Genomic DNA, 15979 nt, shown 5'->3' with positions numbered 1-15979 from the left:
TTCATGTGTCTTTGCTAATGTGGCTCAGCAAACACATAGAGGGCCTTGGCACCGCTAAGTCTAGACTAAGATATAAGACCCTCTCTACTGTTTGCCTACTCTCACCTAGAGCCCAAATTACCTGTTTAAGCCAACGGAGGGGCCTTTAATATTCATAGAGAAGTGTGGATCTGCATATTAGGCTGGGGAATTAGGCCAGAGTGTTTAGTTTGCCACCTACATGCAGTTCATTTGATATGCAAGCAGCAAACCTAACACAAAGCCTAATATAGTCACTTAGGTCTTTCATCACAGTAAAGCTAATAAACTCTCCTGGCTAAAAGGATGTGGGATGAAAGGGTTAGCACTGCGGTGCTGATTATTCCCTCATTACATGTGAGTAAACACATCAGAGCTAATGTGGATTAAGAGAAGGAAGATCCCCTCTATCATCAGCCTGGGAGGGAAAAAGAAAGTTGACAGCTGGGGGAATTCAGGATGCATAAATAATAAACAGATTATGCTTTATAATTTCATGCATCTAGAATTATTTAGGCTCTCTTTCGGTGAGAAAATGTATATGAAAAAAATTACATTTCTATTCAGGCAGAAAACGGAATGTTTGAAGTTTTTTGTGTGTATTGATCTTATCAGTTTTAAACTTCAATCAACTTTATTAAGGTTGTAACTATTCAATCTTTTATCAGATGATACAGCATGACAGTAACCTGTTTGTTACAGACCAAGAGCTCAGCAGAAGAGAAATGAGAGCTACAGATTCATATTGAAAACGGCAAAAATATAATAAACAATATACAGTATAAATACCTGAATTATGAATGGTTTGCTTGCATTGATGAACCTAATGTAAATGAGGTAAATGTAGAGGATGGTGGAAGTTAAAAGGTCACTATGGGAACTAGTCCCTGGGTCAGCTGTCAAGCCTGCTGTCACCTCACACACCTTCCTGCTCACAAAGAGAAGAGAAAAAAAAAGTCTTTCAGCAAAATCAGTTGTTGGGAGTTCAATCGTTGTCCTTATCATTGCTGTGGATATTTTTACTAATTCTAAGTGTTAGTGTTGATCCTGCTTTTTGTTGTTTTGCATAAGTGAGTTGAGCTTTGTGCGCGAGACTGATTCACACGTCCAAGTCATGGGGTAACCCAGGAGTCAAATGCGACACGGTGGTTTGTGGGAACATGGCTCAGGACTCAGATCCACAGTCCACACCTGACATTCAAATCCACAGACCTAACCGAGAGAATCCAGGGGTCAGGAAAGGTACACATCACTGAGCATTATTTCAAATCATGTTCTTCGTGTAAATTACTTCTATACATTTGTGAAATGAGTGAAATCAACATCTGTTCAGATCTTTCTTGTAAGATTATTTTTTATAACATATATAAACATGAACATGATCTAATATATTTATGTAAATATAAATATAAATTAGAACTGCAACAAGTTTTCAGAGACAAGATTTCAAGCTAACATTAATACATTATAGCACACAAGTGTATTCAATTTTTGTTCTGTTTCAAATGAAGGAAGGAAGAAATGCAAACCAACAAGCAGTAAATGTGCAGGAAATGTTGTGTTTACTCTATAAATTAAGATGACATGTATGGACAGTACGTATATTACCCATTAACCGTTTGTATTATCTGCTAATGAATGTGTTTTCACGGCCAGGAAAGGGTGGTTTGTTTTTTTCTGAAATCAAAATGAAAACTGGATCACCAAAAACATAATACATCCTTTGAGCTGTGCTACATTTTCAGAACGGAGTAAAATGGTACAGTGGGACAGGGCTAGTTGCTTAACTTGTTTTGTATGAATGTTAACATGCTTGTGCTGCACACTCTTTCAGAGGGTCCTGGTTCCCAGCACAGAGGCCACAACTGCTGTCCAAACAGGAGCAAAGGTGTCAACTCCTCACACCACCCAGCTGCCCCGGCACACTTCTCCAGCCAGAGCTCACAGGGAAATAGATCCTAGAGCAGAAAGAGCAGATTTAACATGAAAAATTGTCTATGGATATTCTCATTCATCCAGGTCATAGTTATCTCTGGGCAACAAATTGAATTGAAGGCAACTGGACTTGTATTTGTCTAGGAAGATGTTTCACCTCTTATCCAAGCGTCTTCATCAGTTCGCAACGCATCGGTCTGACGAGTCCTTGCTAGTCTGACCAGTCAGACTAGTGCGGACTAGTGAGGACTGGTCTGACTAGTGACAACTAGTTTGTTGCCCAGAGCTAACATGAAGAATTATGTTCAATGAGACACTATACCATAATAACATGTGGATGTTGAAAGAATACAGATTTGACTGAACCTGAAGTTGTGGTTCTCCATTTTATTGAGACATTCATATAAACCATTGGTGTTGGTGAGAGACTAATTCTTACAAATAAAATCCCTCAGGTTCAGGGACAGACCTGTAACCGGTGCAGCTCCTGTCATGCCAGGGTCATGTTCCCAGGCTGCAGAAGTGTATAGTGTGAATCAGACTACTTTATGATGCTTGTGCGAGCTGCCACGTCACACCTTGTGCTGGAGCTTGCCTGTTTCCCATGGGACCCCCTGGCCTAGGTGTCAGCCCTGCTCTCAGAGCCTCTCAGGACCAGAGGTGGCTCTCTGAGGTGCAACCTCACACCTCCCACCACATATATTGAGCAGCCTCCCTGTTTCTCCACATTATCTTCTGACTGCCTTACCAGCGACACACTGACAGCTCACTGCTCAGGAAAGAGCCTACAACCACTGCAACATTGACCATGGAGAAGTCCTACTGCTCTACTCCCCAGCTCCAGGAGAACTCCTTCCTGTTTGACTGCGAGTCCCTGCTGGAGAAATGTTACGATCCTGTGGCCTACGATGCAGCTTCGGACCCGGGTTACTTCAGCGCCGTCAGCAGCCTTTCTCCCACCTCCTCTGTGGACTCCTTCTCCTTCTCACCTGCCTCCCTCCAGGCAGCCTCAAAGGAACAAGATGCCTTGGACTGTTTCCTCTTCAGCAGCCCTGAAGCACCCAGTCTTACCCAGGAGACACAGAGTCTGCCCTGCTCCAGACCTTCCACAGCATCTACCACCAAGAAATCAAGGTCCAGGTATCCTGGAAAGAAGCGCCAGACAGCCAGCGAGAGGGAGAAGCTGAGGATGAGGGATCTGACCAAGGCTCTGAATCACCTCAGGACATACCTCCCGCAGTCAGTGGCCCCTGCGGGACAGACCCTGACCAAGATCGACACGCTGCGCCTCACCATCCGCTATATCTCCTACCTGTCGGCTCAACTGGGCCTCAGCGAAGAGGTGCTGGAGCAGAGGAGATACTCAGGCTTCACGGAGCAGCCCCAAACCATCAACCAGTTCCTGGGTGAGCCAACAGTCGGCTACAGCCCGCAACAATCAAACTGCAATACCATTAGCACAGCCCAGCTCTCCGCTCAGCAGCACGCATATCAGGTATGTTCACATCATGCTTACAATCTTCCGTACATTTCAGATTCATTTACAATAAACTGTTGACTTGAACTTGAGTGAGTTTCTAACCAAACTCTGTTTTGTTTTGCCAGGTTCCTAGTGGAGTTTGCTTCACCACTGAGCAGTACTGGACGCCACAGCAACAACTAGAAAATGCTGCTTACTCTGGACAGTGTTAGGACCTATGACTCATATGACAATCATCTCAACTATTTTCATTGCAACAATGACCTCTATTAGAATCTGTGGGCAAAACCACACATTTTTTGTTATTTTGAACAAAATATGTGTTTGTCGTTTTATGTGTTTTTTGTATATAGAACTATGTATTTATTGAGCTGAGAATAAACATTATTATTCATATTAACCTTTGAGCTTGTTGGTGTATTTACTTGGTGCTTGGTTCCACTTCCTTACACAAACACTGCAGCAGGACACTGAGGTGTTAAACAGGGAGCACATCCCCTCTAAAGACTTTAAGGAAAGACCCCTGCTGAGAGAGGTGTCAGCTGGGACCAGTTAATTGGCACCTCTTCTATCCTGTGTAAACACTTCTTCTGCTTCTTGGGATCCTGAAAAAAACCCTCATAATAAATAACTGGTCCTGGACCGGGTTCAGAGTCTTGAGCAATTATCCTGTCAAATAAGTTTTATGTCTCTGTTGGTTCTGATTGTCCCACCTCTGTTGTGTTTGGATTCATACATGACCCAGAACTTAATATGGGCATAAGCTCTGTCAGTCTACAGTGGGAGATAGCTGCTCCACTTTGTGAATTGATGTTTCGCACTGTTCTTGTGTCAACAATGAGATGTGCGATGTTGTCCAGATGTCTGCAGCTGCTCTGCACCCTTCAACCGACAAAATACTTCATTGTGCTCCTTCTGCTTGTTCTCAAAAGAAAGTGTTTTTTTTATATATATATGGAGGTACAAAATGTTACATTTTTTTTTTAAACAGATTTTATTTCACGTAAAAATTATTTATTTCACGTTCATGTAAAAAAAAAATGATGTGATCTTTCAAATGTTGTCAGGGAGTACATACAACAAATAATATATTTTCCATAATCTTCATCTACAAAAATGTTTTATCAAAACTTTATATTACAAAAAATTCCCCTCATTAAGAATATACATATTACTTAAAACTTAGGTTTAGCTGATGTTTAAGTTACCCATGTGATTGATTCATTAAACTAGAGAGGAGGCTTCACTGTTGAACCAGTTAAGCACCTGTTCCTTGTTCATGGCCACCCAGTTCATGTTGGCTTTGGTTCTCTCCAGCGCCTGTTCAACTGCTGAGGTGGCTGAGCCGAAGTTCCCTGTGTTGTCTTCTTTGAACTGTTGCAGCTGCAAAGGAACCAGGTGAGAAAACTGGGTTTTATGACTGGCATTATTATGTAAAAAGTAGGGCTGGGACTCGATTAAAAAAATTAATCGAATTAATCAGAGGCTTTGTAATTAATTAATCGCAATTAATCGCATATAAATATTTGACCTGAGAACAGTGAGAAGCATTTTTTTCCACATGGATTTTAGTATACCATTGAATGACTGAATACATAAGCTTAAGCATTCAAGGTGGTACTTAACCAAGACCAACAGACTAGGGATGCAAATTGATACATACAGATGAAATGGTCTTTCCTTCCAATACACTATGATTACTGTAGTATTTAACTAGGCTACTTAAATCACAGTAGCATAAACTGATTTGTTGAACTCAGCCTGATGTAAACATTAATAAAAGTCAGTAACCAATCACACAGGCAGCTCCATGTTGTCCCTGTGTGATGTTCAGGGACAGGTCAGGACAGTCTGAAGACAGACAGCTCTGAGGGTGAAGTCCTAATGAGATGAGATGCACCTGTGACAGTGACAGGTCATAGATATAGCGCTGCAGCTGAGCAATTAGCGCTATATATCGCATTTAGCATGCGCCCGTGTCTGTGTATCTATGTGCAGGCAGAGATCAGAGATGGTGTTTTAACCATGCTAGCGTTTCACCAGCTCTCATCTCTGCCAGTCAGCCTCTCAAACTGCCGCCTCTCTCGCGTGCGGGCGCACCGCACGTAGACACACGTGAGAATTTTTTTTTTTTTTGAAAAATTAAAAAAAAAAAAAAAATTTAATAAGTGCGATTAAAATGCGTTAATTTTTTTTAACGCGTTAATTTTTGTGTAGTTAATTAATCGTAATTAATGCGTTAAAGTCCCGGCCCTAGTAAAAAGTGTAGAGTGTGAGCACTAGACTGTCACAGAACAACAGAACAAGATTTTCTCAGAAGTCATTCAATATAACACTTGGATAATGTTGTTTGAGCTATTTGTACTTTGGTAACACTTTATAATAAGTACACACTATTAAGCATTAGTTAAGCATTAATACGTATGGAATTCTTCATTTATAATGCATGAATACTCATTAGTATGTAGTTTATAAATACAGTTAGTGCTAATCAATAATGAATAAAATATTTTAACTGTGTTTATAAACTACATACTTATGAGTATTAATGTGTAATAAATTATGAATTCAGCATTTAATGCTAAACTAATGCTTAATAATGTGTACTTATTAGAAAGTGTTACCTGTATTTTTCCTATTTCATGCCACTGTATTATTTTACTCCACTACACAGATGTAATTCTTAGTTAAGGTACAAAATGAGTAACTGTTTGAGATTTTGTGAACAGAACACATGAGGAGCCTGAAAGATTGACAGAAAATTAGTTTTCAAGAGTTTTTTTTATGCAATAATACCAAATATCATTGTGAAAATCATCATGAGTAGAAAATCATTGTGAGTAGAAAGCAAGCAATCTGAATGTGTCACTTTGGGCTGTGGGAAGTTGTGATGGACATTTGACATCTTTGATGATATTCTCTAAAGAATTAGTTGATTAATTAATGTTGAATTTAATCATTAAAATGCTGTGTACATTCATGCATCAGTGCAAATAATATTATCTAATCCTCTTTGTTAATCAAATCAGAACTGATGGATGCAAACCAAAAACTTAGGCATTGCAAATAAGACCAAATAAAGGTGCAACTATACCTGCTTGTAGTCAAACTCAGTAGAGAAACGTTTTGTCACTCCATCAATTAGTCTTCCAAAGGAAAATGATCCACCACCATAGCTGAAGAAAAGACAAAAATAGGTGAATCATTGTGCAAACAAACAGACTCTGTCACCAAAGGTGTTACGATGGACTCTTTTAATTTGTGTTTTCTCCATAGCAATGTGCCAACACAACTTGGTGGTACTTGTTGGGAAAACTCACTCATTGAATATGTGGTTCCAGTTGGCTCTGATAAAGTCCCAAGCCAGGGGTTGACCGATGGGGTTACCAGCAATGTAAACAATGGTGAAGGTGGCATCCTGCTTACGGATCTTATCTGGGTCCAGACAATACTCCAGATACCTATAACACATTCACCAAAACAAGTACTATTGTAATGCTTCATTGGCCACACCAAAAACACCAAGTACAAAGGTCCTCTCGTTTGGAGCATTGGTGTAAAATCATGAAACAATGAAAAAATAAACACCCAGCAATAGGTCACTGCAACTGACCTGTTCAGCAGCCAGGGCTGTTTGGCACATGACAGAGCATACATGAGTTTATCAGCCTCTGAAGCAATTGTAGCATTCTTGTACATGGACCATGCAAAGTCCCACTCCTTCTGTCCTCCTGCTGCAATGGCATTGCAGTACACTGTGGACCTGAGATTGGCGCTGATGCTGGAAGGTTTGAAAAGACCGGAAAGAGTTAAAATGATTGGAAAAGAAAAGGAAACATTGGAAGTAAAGAAACTGTGGAGGGTGAACACACTTGTTTTTAGCTGGGTTTTCCATCCACTCTTTGAACCAGGCAGTGGTCAGATCATTACAACCTGGCACTTCAGTGCTGCAGGCCATGGAGATTGCATTCACCTGATTGTACCTGGACAAAGACATAAGATGATACATGGGTCGAGAGAAATGACACACAAATCAAGTCGTCCAATAAAGCAAGACGAAGGGTCAACAACAACTATGCTAATAATGCAAATTGAGGCTCTTCATAAGCTTAGGCTAAACCTAAACACTAACAACAGAAAAATATGCTAATGTTTATCAGAGGGTCTGTTTTTCAAAGAGGTAGCCTAGAAGATACAGTACATTTTGGACTGGAATGAAAGATAAAAGAAAAATCCTGCTTTTTCACTCTGACTCACAAAGAATAACAACAATTCATCAAACATGTTTTGACGTGAAAAAGTCAAGAGCGCTCTAGTGGACTGATTGTATCCTAGATGAGTGGAGTACAGAAACAGAGCCTGGCTCACATCTGCTTTCTATCTTTTCACTGATAGGGTGTTACCTCACTTTTTCATTTTTCCCTTTTTTGGCATTTATCAGGGTTGCTAAAAGAACCCCTGAGAATAAATCTGCCATCACTATATCTAAGTATTTTCTTTATCTGCACCTCTCAGCGTGGTACAGTTGTACATTCATCGTATTGTATCATTTTTCTGACCTACCTCATCTACCAACAGCAGACGGTTTGCGCAGCAGAATTTTTTGCTTAAATTTAAGAGATTTTACCCTTATTTCCCTTTTTATGTCATGATCATTGCAACATTATGACAAGAGGCCCCTGTATCAACCCAAATCCTGCCACATAGGTGTGTTTGACACAGACATGGTTAGAAAACAGAACATGATGTTAACATCCTTACTGGTCAGTGTGATTATCAGGGATCTTTGTCCAGTTGGCAGTGAGAGTTTTGAAGTGGTTGAACAAAGGAGTGACCTGTTTCTTTATGTAAGCCTGAGGAAGGAACAGAGTGGGTCATTTGTTAGACAAGAGAAATCTGTCATCCAGAAATAATTAACTAGAGTTGCATTCATACGTTCATACTGATTAATATACAGTACCTACAACTTTTCAGTCAATCAGTTCAATAATCATCATGCATGCCATTGATCATTCTTTACGAACCTGCATGGGTCCGTACACTTCACTGCGGTCAAACATGAGGAAGAAATAGTCCAAGTTACGACTGGCTGTCTGCCAGGGCATGTACTCCACTTCTTTACTGAGGAACTTGGTAGTTCTCAGGGCTAGAGTAGTGTTCACTATCTTTGACCTGAAAAGGTTATATATTACTACAACATTGTATATTTTATACACATATTTACACATTGGCACATATATTTAAACATGATCTCACCTTGCAAGGTTAAAAGCATCATCAATAATCTGAGCCCGGTTGATCACTGGAATATCCTGAAAAGTGAGCAGGGGCCTTATTAAGGAAATTGTCTTTGGAGGTATAGGTGGTCATTTAGCAACACTGCAGCCTTACTACAGCATCATTTCCATTTGCTGGTGTTATACCTTATGTTTAGAGCTGAGTGCTGAGAGGAGACGCTCCCAGTTGTCAGAGTCATAGTTGACTCTGTAGAAGCCTGCCATATTTATGTTGGCCACCAACCAGTCACCAACACTGAGAGTCATGTTGTTGTTTGTGGCTGTTTGGAAGGACATGAAACATTAATGCATATGTTTTTTCACCTTGAATTCATCACCCATTAACTGCTCTGAAAATACACATGAGATAAACCTAAAACCTTACCTTCTTTCTTAGTAAGCCAATATTGGTCTCTCTGTACTCCAGTCTTAATCCATGTAATGGGAACATACCACTCGTAACTGAAGTAAGATCCACCCAGCCATTCATATGAAAGGACAGTGCACAAAGAGAGTAACTGGGTTTAGTATAGTATTGTAAATAACATACTGTTCATTCAATAGTATATTTTTACATTAAAAAGTTGTTCCTACTTGAATGGTGAAGGTCTGTCCACTACTGAGTCTGGATCCAGCAGGAAGTGTTTCTGTGTGACATTTCCCGTTGTGGTGTCGATGGTGATCACAGGGAATCCCATCTGAAGGATCCATCGGTTCATGATAACCTCCACAGAGGCGGGCAGTGATATGCCAGCTTCATCCACTGCCTGTGAACATGAATGTTCAAATATTAATAATAACATTCGTTACTCACTGCTGAAGTATCATCTTTTCCTTTTTAGATAGAGGGCAGCCTTCAAATGTGATTTGAAATATTTTTAATAATTTAATTTAATTTAATTTAATATAGCCTAGTAATTTAACATTTTAATTCTATATTTGATTTTACATGAAGTAGCTTACTAAAACTTTTAAACCTTCACCTGATCTTCGGACAGGCAAATAGGCAGAAGTTAAGTCAGAAAATGTAATATCAGGTACACCTAACTGTAGCAACATCTAGCTGGAGCTAACATTGGCCACCATTTGACATTTTTTCCTAAAGACCCATTACACATTAATGAACTACGCACTCAAAACAAATTTGCCAAATAACTGGTGAACATACAGAGTGTGTGGCTGCTTTAAGGGCCATATATAGTTGAGAGCAAGACAGCGTTAAAAGAAAGTAAATAACATAGGGGTGCTGACACATGACTACGGTAATGTTTCTGTATCTGTTGCTTAATGTATAGGTTGCTAACACATCTATGATAAGTCAGCAGCAAAAATATCTGTGTTTTAGTACAGGATGAACAACACCAAATCAATAGTATTAAATGTATTTCTGTATATTATAGATGTGCAGTAGGCCATTTGCATTATATTTATATGAAGAGTTCATTTGCAAAAGCTGATAAGGAAATTCTAGAATCTTCATTTTTTATAAGGTGATATCAGTCAAACCAAAGTTGAGTGACTATATACAATATGTGAGCTACAGAGAACTGTGGGGTTTAGAGATCACCCCTTTTTACAGTAGCCTATATTGAAACTCAGTTGCCATGTTTCATGAAACTGATATGATGAAATGATTAACATGCTGGATATGTTGTAAGACTCACTCTTAATCAGTGGGTTTAGCTGAATAGTGCCACTTAACCTTAAAGGGAACAGTTTTTGCTCAGTGTTGAAGGCATTATAATTACATGTTTTGTGTGAAAAGAGCAGTCATGATGATGGTGCTATCTCACCATTTGCAGGTGCTTCCAGAGGTCTGTGTAGACTGTGTTGTTATACTGGTACTCCTCCAAGTATGTCTGCAAACACATCATAAACCTTCAGTTATACTTTTGTGGGGAACAAAATAAATTAGGCTGGATGCAGGTCACTAGGTCACTTTTACGACACGTTCAGATTACGATAGTTATCAATATAATCAGCTGCACTTACATGGAGTCCTTTGGAAAAGACAGACTCAGTGATAAACTCTGAGAGCATCCTGAGGACTGCAGCCCCCTGTAATAGAAAATGGAAGTGAACAGTGTGTGAGGGTGATATATCAGATGTGACAGAATTAGAGCAAATCTGTTATTGAAGATCTGCAATTCATTGTTAATTCTGTTCTGCAACCCTCATAGCAGAAACAGAAGTCCTTGATACGACTCATCGTTACCTTGTGTATGTGATGGCGCAATGGGGCTTGCAGACAGCTATACATTGGGATAATGTTGTTGTGGTGTTTTACCCTCTATTATACTCTACCTTGCTGTATGTGATGGAGTCAAACAGTTGACTGATTTGATCTGGCCTCATGATCTCCTCTTCTTTGGATGAAAGGGGATGGGAGGTGGCTAACGCGTCCACAGCCATCACTCCAATGATCTCATTCAAAACGATTAAATCTTTCTAAAACACAAACAAACAAACATACAAAGTGTTGGTGTAATTGAATACAGTGAGTATATTAGCATCACAAAATGTGTTCAGCTGTTATATTGATTTCTATATCCACATTTCCAGGTCTTGACTGACACTATGTCATCTTGGACAACTCATCTGACAGCATGCAGAACCTCACCATATTCCATTTTGGTTCAGCATAGTTGGCTCCAAGATAAGAGACATAGGTGGCAAATCCTTCATTGAGCCACAAGTCGTTCCACCACCTCGTGGTCACCAAGTTCCCAAACCACTAAGAGGACAGACCATTATTTTAAGTACAACCACATTTCAAAGATACCGTCAAAGATTTGGTTGGTTTTAGGGGGGTAGTACACCACTGGGATTTGTTCAGTGTATTACCATGTGAGCGAGCTCATGGGAGATGACCGTTGCCACCCACTCCTTGTCTCCATTGGAAGACACATCAGGGTTATATAAGAGGGCGGTCTCCCTGTAGGTGATCAGGCCCCAGTTTTCCATGGCTCCAGCACTGAAGTCAGGAAGAGCGATCTGATCTAAAATGATCAAAAGGGTTGGAACTGGTCATTTTTCGATAGCTTAATTTACTAAATCAGAGTGTAAAGTAAAAATTGGCTAATTCACCATCCATGTGGTGGCCCGTGGGTGTTTGTGGTATACCTGATTTTGTGAGGGGGTACGGTGAATTGTAGTATTTCTCAAAGAATGCCAGTATGGGCCCTGTCTTCTCAAGGGCATAGTTTCCTTGGCCCTCATCTATGGCTTTTCTGCGAGCCCAGATCCTAATCTGCACAGAAAAAGTTGTTTATAGAGAGAGTCCTGACCACACCAGCAGAGGGCAGACTGCAACCAACCAAGACGGCAGGGCAGCAAAGAATAGGCCAAAACGGGTGTGCTTCTGGTAGCTTGAATTGTTAGAGATATTTCTTTTTCTTTTTGGCTTGGATTTGATTACTTGTATGTAACTGTTCCAACTCAAGTCCTAGGACAGCAATGTTCAGACTCTATTGGCATAATTTATACTGGCCCTTATTCAAGCTGTAGGTGCAACTGTGGTCCAATAGAAGATAGCAGATTATAGTAGCAAATAATCCAGTATTAGTAGCTGAAGTTGTTTGGGGGCAAAGAGTTGTTCCCAAGGTTTATTATTAATGTTTGAACTCATTGTTCTCCCTTGTTCTGCTCCACAGGGAGGTCACAGCACAGCAGTTCACAGTGCTACAGTCATATTTAACTATTAAATAGCAAACTTAACATACTCTATAAAATGACTGGGAAACAAAAGCAATACTGATATCAGAATCAAGACACCTTACACCATTTTCAGTGTTTGGTTCTGATTGTAAGATTTAATAAGATAATTACCAAAACTTTAGCTCCTGGTTCCGTCCCAATGTAGGAAAACTCACACACAACAAAAGCCAGCAAGTAGGTTGACATGATTTCTGTGGGTTCAAAACTTGTCACGGTTACATTCTGGCCTTCCACAGTGATGTTGACAGGCTCTGTGTGGGGACAAAGATGACAGAAGGTTTAGAAATGTGGAAACAAGAGCTCATTATGTGGGCATAGTACACTACGGTAGAGCACTTTATGTTTGTAGCTGCAAAATCGAATATATAAGTGTATTATTGATGAAGGAGGAAACAGTGAAACAGGAAGTTACCATGGTTCATGGCATTGGACAGGGCCACGGTATCCTGGGGGTGAATGAGTGTCATGTGGAAGATAGCTTTCATAGCCGGCTCATCGAAGCAGGGGAAGGCTTTCCTTGCATCTGTTGGCTGCATCTGGGTTGTGGCCACAACTCTGATGACAGCAGACGCCCACATCAGTATAAGAAATGCCAACACCCCACACTCTCAGACAAAAACATAATTCCTGTGTGGTGTCTCTGAGTTATTCTCTAAAGTTTTTTTTTTTGTTGTTGTTGTTTTTAGGAAGTAAATCTGTCTTAGTCACCTATGTGTTCTTGCTAACACCTCCAGTTTCCACTGTAAATTTATAATGCACCATGGAAAATGTGTGTGAGGCAGCAGTTGTAATAATATGTGTAACAAAAGGTTTAAAATAAATATCTAATCAGCAGACTTGGCGTGCTCAACTCCACGTATGAACAAGTAAATCGGGTGCCAGTCCGACTTTAAAATAAATATTGCATGGATATGCATTTCCTTTTGCTACAATGTATTTCTTGATACAGCCACTAGGAGGCACCAAAGTGGGAATATTTCCTATCCTAAACATAGCAGCACTTATAAGCTTTTGGCATCCTGGGCTGAAAGGTGTCTTAATTGTGAAACTAACAGCAAGTCACAATGGGAAACAGGCAAAATGTGAGATATTTCATAGTTATAACAAGGACTCAGAAGTGTTTGCTGGTTGATTTTGTCACGATTGGAAAGAGCCAGGTAGGTTAGCTGTTTCCATGTGTTCAGTCTCTGTGCTGAGCCAAGCTGCCTACTGCTGGTTGTAGTTTCATCTTTGCCATCTCACCATCAGATTTTCAGCAAGAAACTACATTGTCCAAAATAGTAATTCAACTAGCTACTTACTATATTTTAGAATGCCTTGGTCAAATCCTTGCTATGATATTACTCTTGAAACCCAACTGAAATATTACAAACCAATGAAATCTGATTTTTTTTAAACTAATAATAATAATAATAATAATAATAATAAACATCATACTTTTTCACCCCATCTTCATCGTATTCACTCCTGTAGAATCCTCCCAGGTCGTCAGCAAGCTCCCCAACGAAGTCAGTGAAGAGCTCATAGGTGCTGTCGACCTGTAGTGGGCTGTTGAGTTGGACCACCAGGTATTGGGTGGGAATCTCCAGCCAAGTTTTCTTCAGCCCGGGAGCAGTGGCTCCATTCAGGCCTGTCAACACGGCACGGTGTCCCTCAAAGGTGGTGAGATTCAGCTTGTTGGAGTGGATGATGATGAGGTCGGTCTCCTTCACACACCTGAAGACCACTGTGGAGTTCCCAGTGAAGATGTACAGTTGATCTTTGTTTGGCACCAGCCGTGGCCACAGGGTCACATTGTAGGAGATGGGAGCAAGGGAGTCTGGGAGTCTGTAGCGCTGCCAAGGCTCCTTTGGGGTGGACGGCGTGGTGGAGGGTGGTTGCGTGGTGGTATCAGGGCTGGGAGTGGATGTGCCTTCATTCTTAGACTTCTCCTGACTGTAAACCACAGACAGGGCTATGATGGTGGCCACAGCACCGACGGCTACAACCCCACACGTCACGGCGACCGCTTTGCTGATGTAGAAGCCTTTCCCCATGTCTCCAGCAGAGAAGAAGAAGACAGAAGGGGGAAACTGATGGCTATTTATGTCCTGCCGTGTTAGATTCAGCCCAAAGTTAATGGTTGATCTTCTGGGCCGGGAAAACAGCTGAAAGTCCAAAACAATGAGTTGGAGAAAAAAAAGTCCTTGAGATAAGAGAGAGTTCTTCCCAATCTGTGAACTTTATACCTGCAGAATGACTCTGGATAATGGCCCTCTTTAACAAGTTGGCCTGTGTTGTCTCTGTTTATTCACTGCTGTAAATTGTGTGGTGGTGGGAAAAAAAAGTAGTGGGCGTGAACTAAGGGTGTGTGTGTGTGTGTCAAGTGTATACAATACAGATCTGGCTACCCAATGGCGAAATGAGTTATCCTCAAATATTTTGAAGAACATAAATTATTATTGGTTGACCAAAAAAAGTGAGGCCCACACATATTTACTGAATGTGGAATCTACTTCAACAACAAAAAACAGAAAGAGATTTTTTTTTTTAGATTAGAATGCAGTACTTACATAAATCCACAGACAATCAGTCAACCCTTTCCCAATTAAAGCAAAAAGTTAAAGAGAATTGTTAGCACTCCATTGAACTGAAGAATGATGGATCTGACGGTCTGAGACCTCCCCTTATAAGAAAATCAAAATCCCTTCGTAGACAATTGTATTTATAGGAAAGACAGTTTCTCAAGTAACTTATGGAGAATTGTGTTGCTCTGATGTCAAAATGAGTCAGATACTGACATCATGTCTACACAGACAACGCAGTGGAAACCGCATGTGCCTGCTTCAGTCTATGCAGGATGCATTCAGACACAGTACACATACTCTGTGTTCAGCCACAGTTTGGCATAAGTCAAAGTCCATCATATAAACAATTTATTTTACCGTATAAAATGGAAGAGAATAAACCTGAAGTCCTAAAAACTGTCTCAGGTTGCATTTACATGTAAATGGACATGAGCCCTACACATCCTCGAATACACAGCTATATCAACCTCAGTGTTTTGATGTCTAACAATAATAATAATAATTGGTCATATTTGATAGAGGAAATAATAAAAATCATTAATAAAATTACAAATCTCTACCTTTAGTAACATGTCCTGTAACTTTCCAAAAGCACCGAGGTGACATGTGGCAATGACATAGCAGGAGATTGCACAATAGTAACTGTCTGTGCTTTGTCTTAGACCTGTCGAGTCTTGTCTTCAGGAATAATTAAGTGTTATTCTTTGTACATTTTTCAGAATGAAAGCAAAATCCAACTGGGTTGCAATAGCAGTGACTGTACTGGTTTTAAACCATGTGTTGTAATAGCTGGGGGTCTTTTCCCTTTAACTGTAGCCAAGTGATGGTACAAAGCAAAATACAGTGGCCACAAACTCAAAAAAAGAAAGAAAGAAAGAAACCCAAAGCCACTGGCTCATAAGACCTACTTGCACTTTCAAATGTATGCAAAACACTTATAATCTTTAATTCAATATCAGCAGCATACTGTATATAAAATATACAGA

The 15979-nt window shown here is 40.2% G+C and overlaps 1 protein-coding gene across 1 annotated transcript; it reads right to left on the bottom strand.

The window, feature by feature from the left end:
• Window positions 1-4419: 4419 nt before the first annotated feature.
• LOC311005348 (aminopeptidase Ey-like) lies at window positions 4420-14462 on the bottom strand (the record flags this gene model as incomplete). The annotated part of the gene is made up of 20 exons (XM_083997733.1): window positions 4420-4816; window positions 6528-6609; window positions 6754-6894; window positions 7047-7214; window positions 7306-7416; window positions 8195-8286; window positions 8458-8605; window positions 8690-8745; window positions 8857-8990; window positions 9095-9171; window positions 9304-9476; window positions 10503-10568; window positions 10702-10767; window positions 11014-11157; window positions 11330-11443; window positions 11554-11708; window positions 11833-11959; window positions 12538-12677; window positions 12839-12981; window positions 13864-14462. The coding sequence occupies 20 exons, from the start codon at window positions 14460-14462 to the stop codon at window positions 4658-4660; spliced, it is 2895 nt and encodes a 964-aa protein (XP_083853859.1). The 3' UTR covers window positions 4420-4657.
• Window positions 14463-15979: the final 1517 nt, after the last annotated feature.

This window comes from Trachurus trachurus (assembly GCF_905171665.1).
Source record: "Trachurus trachurus genome assembly, chromosome: 3".
NCBI classification, from domain to species: domain Eukaryota; kingdom Metazoa; phylum Chordata; class Actinopteri; order Carangiformes; family Carangidae; genus Trachurus; species Trachurus trachurus.
The sequence above is the reverse complement of the archived record's forward strand: the minus strand, read 5'-3'. Positions and strand labels throughout refer to the sequence as shown.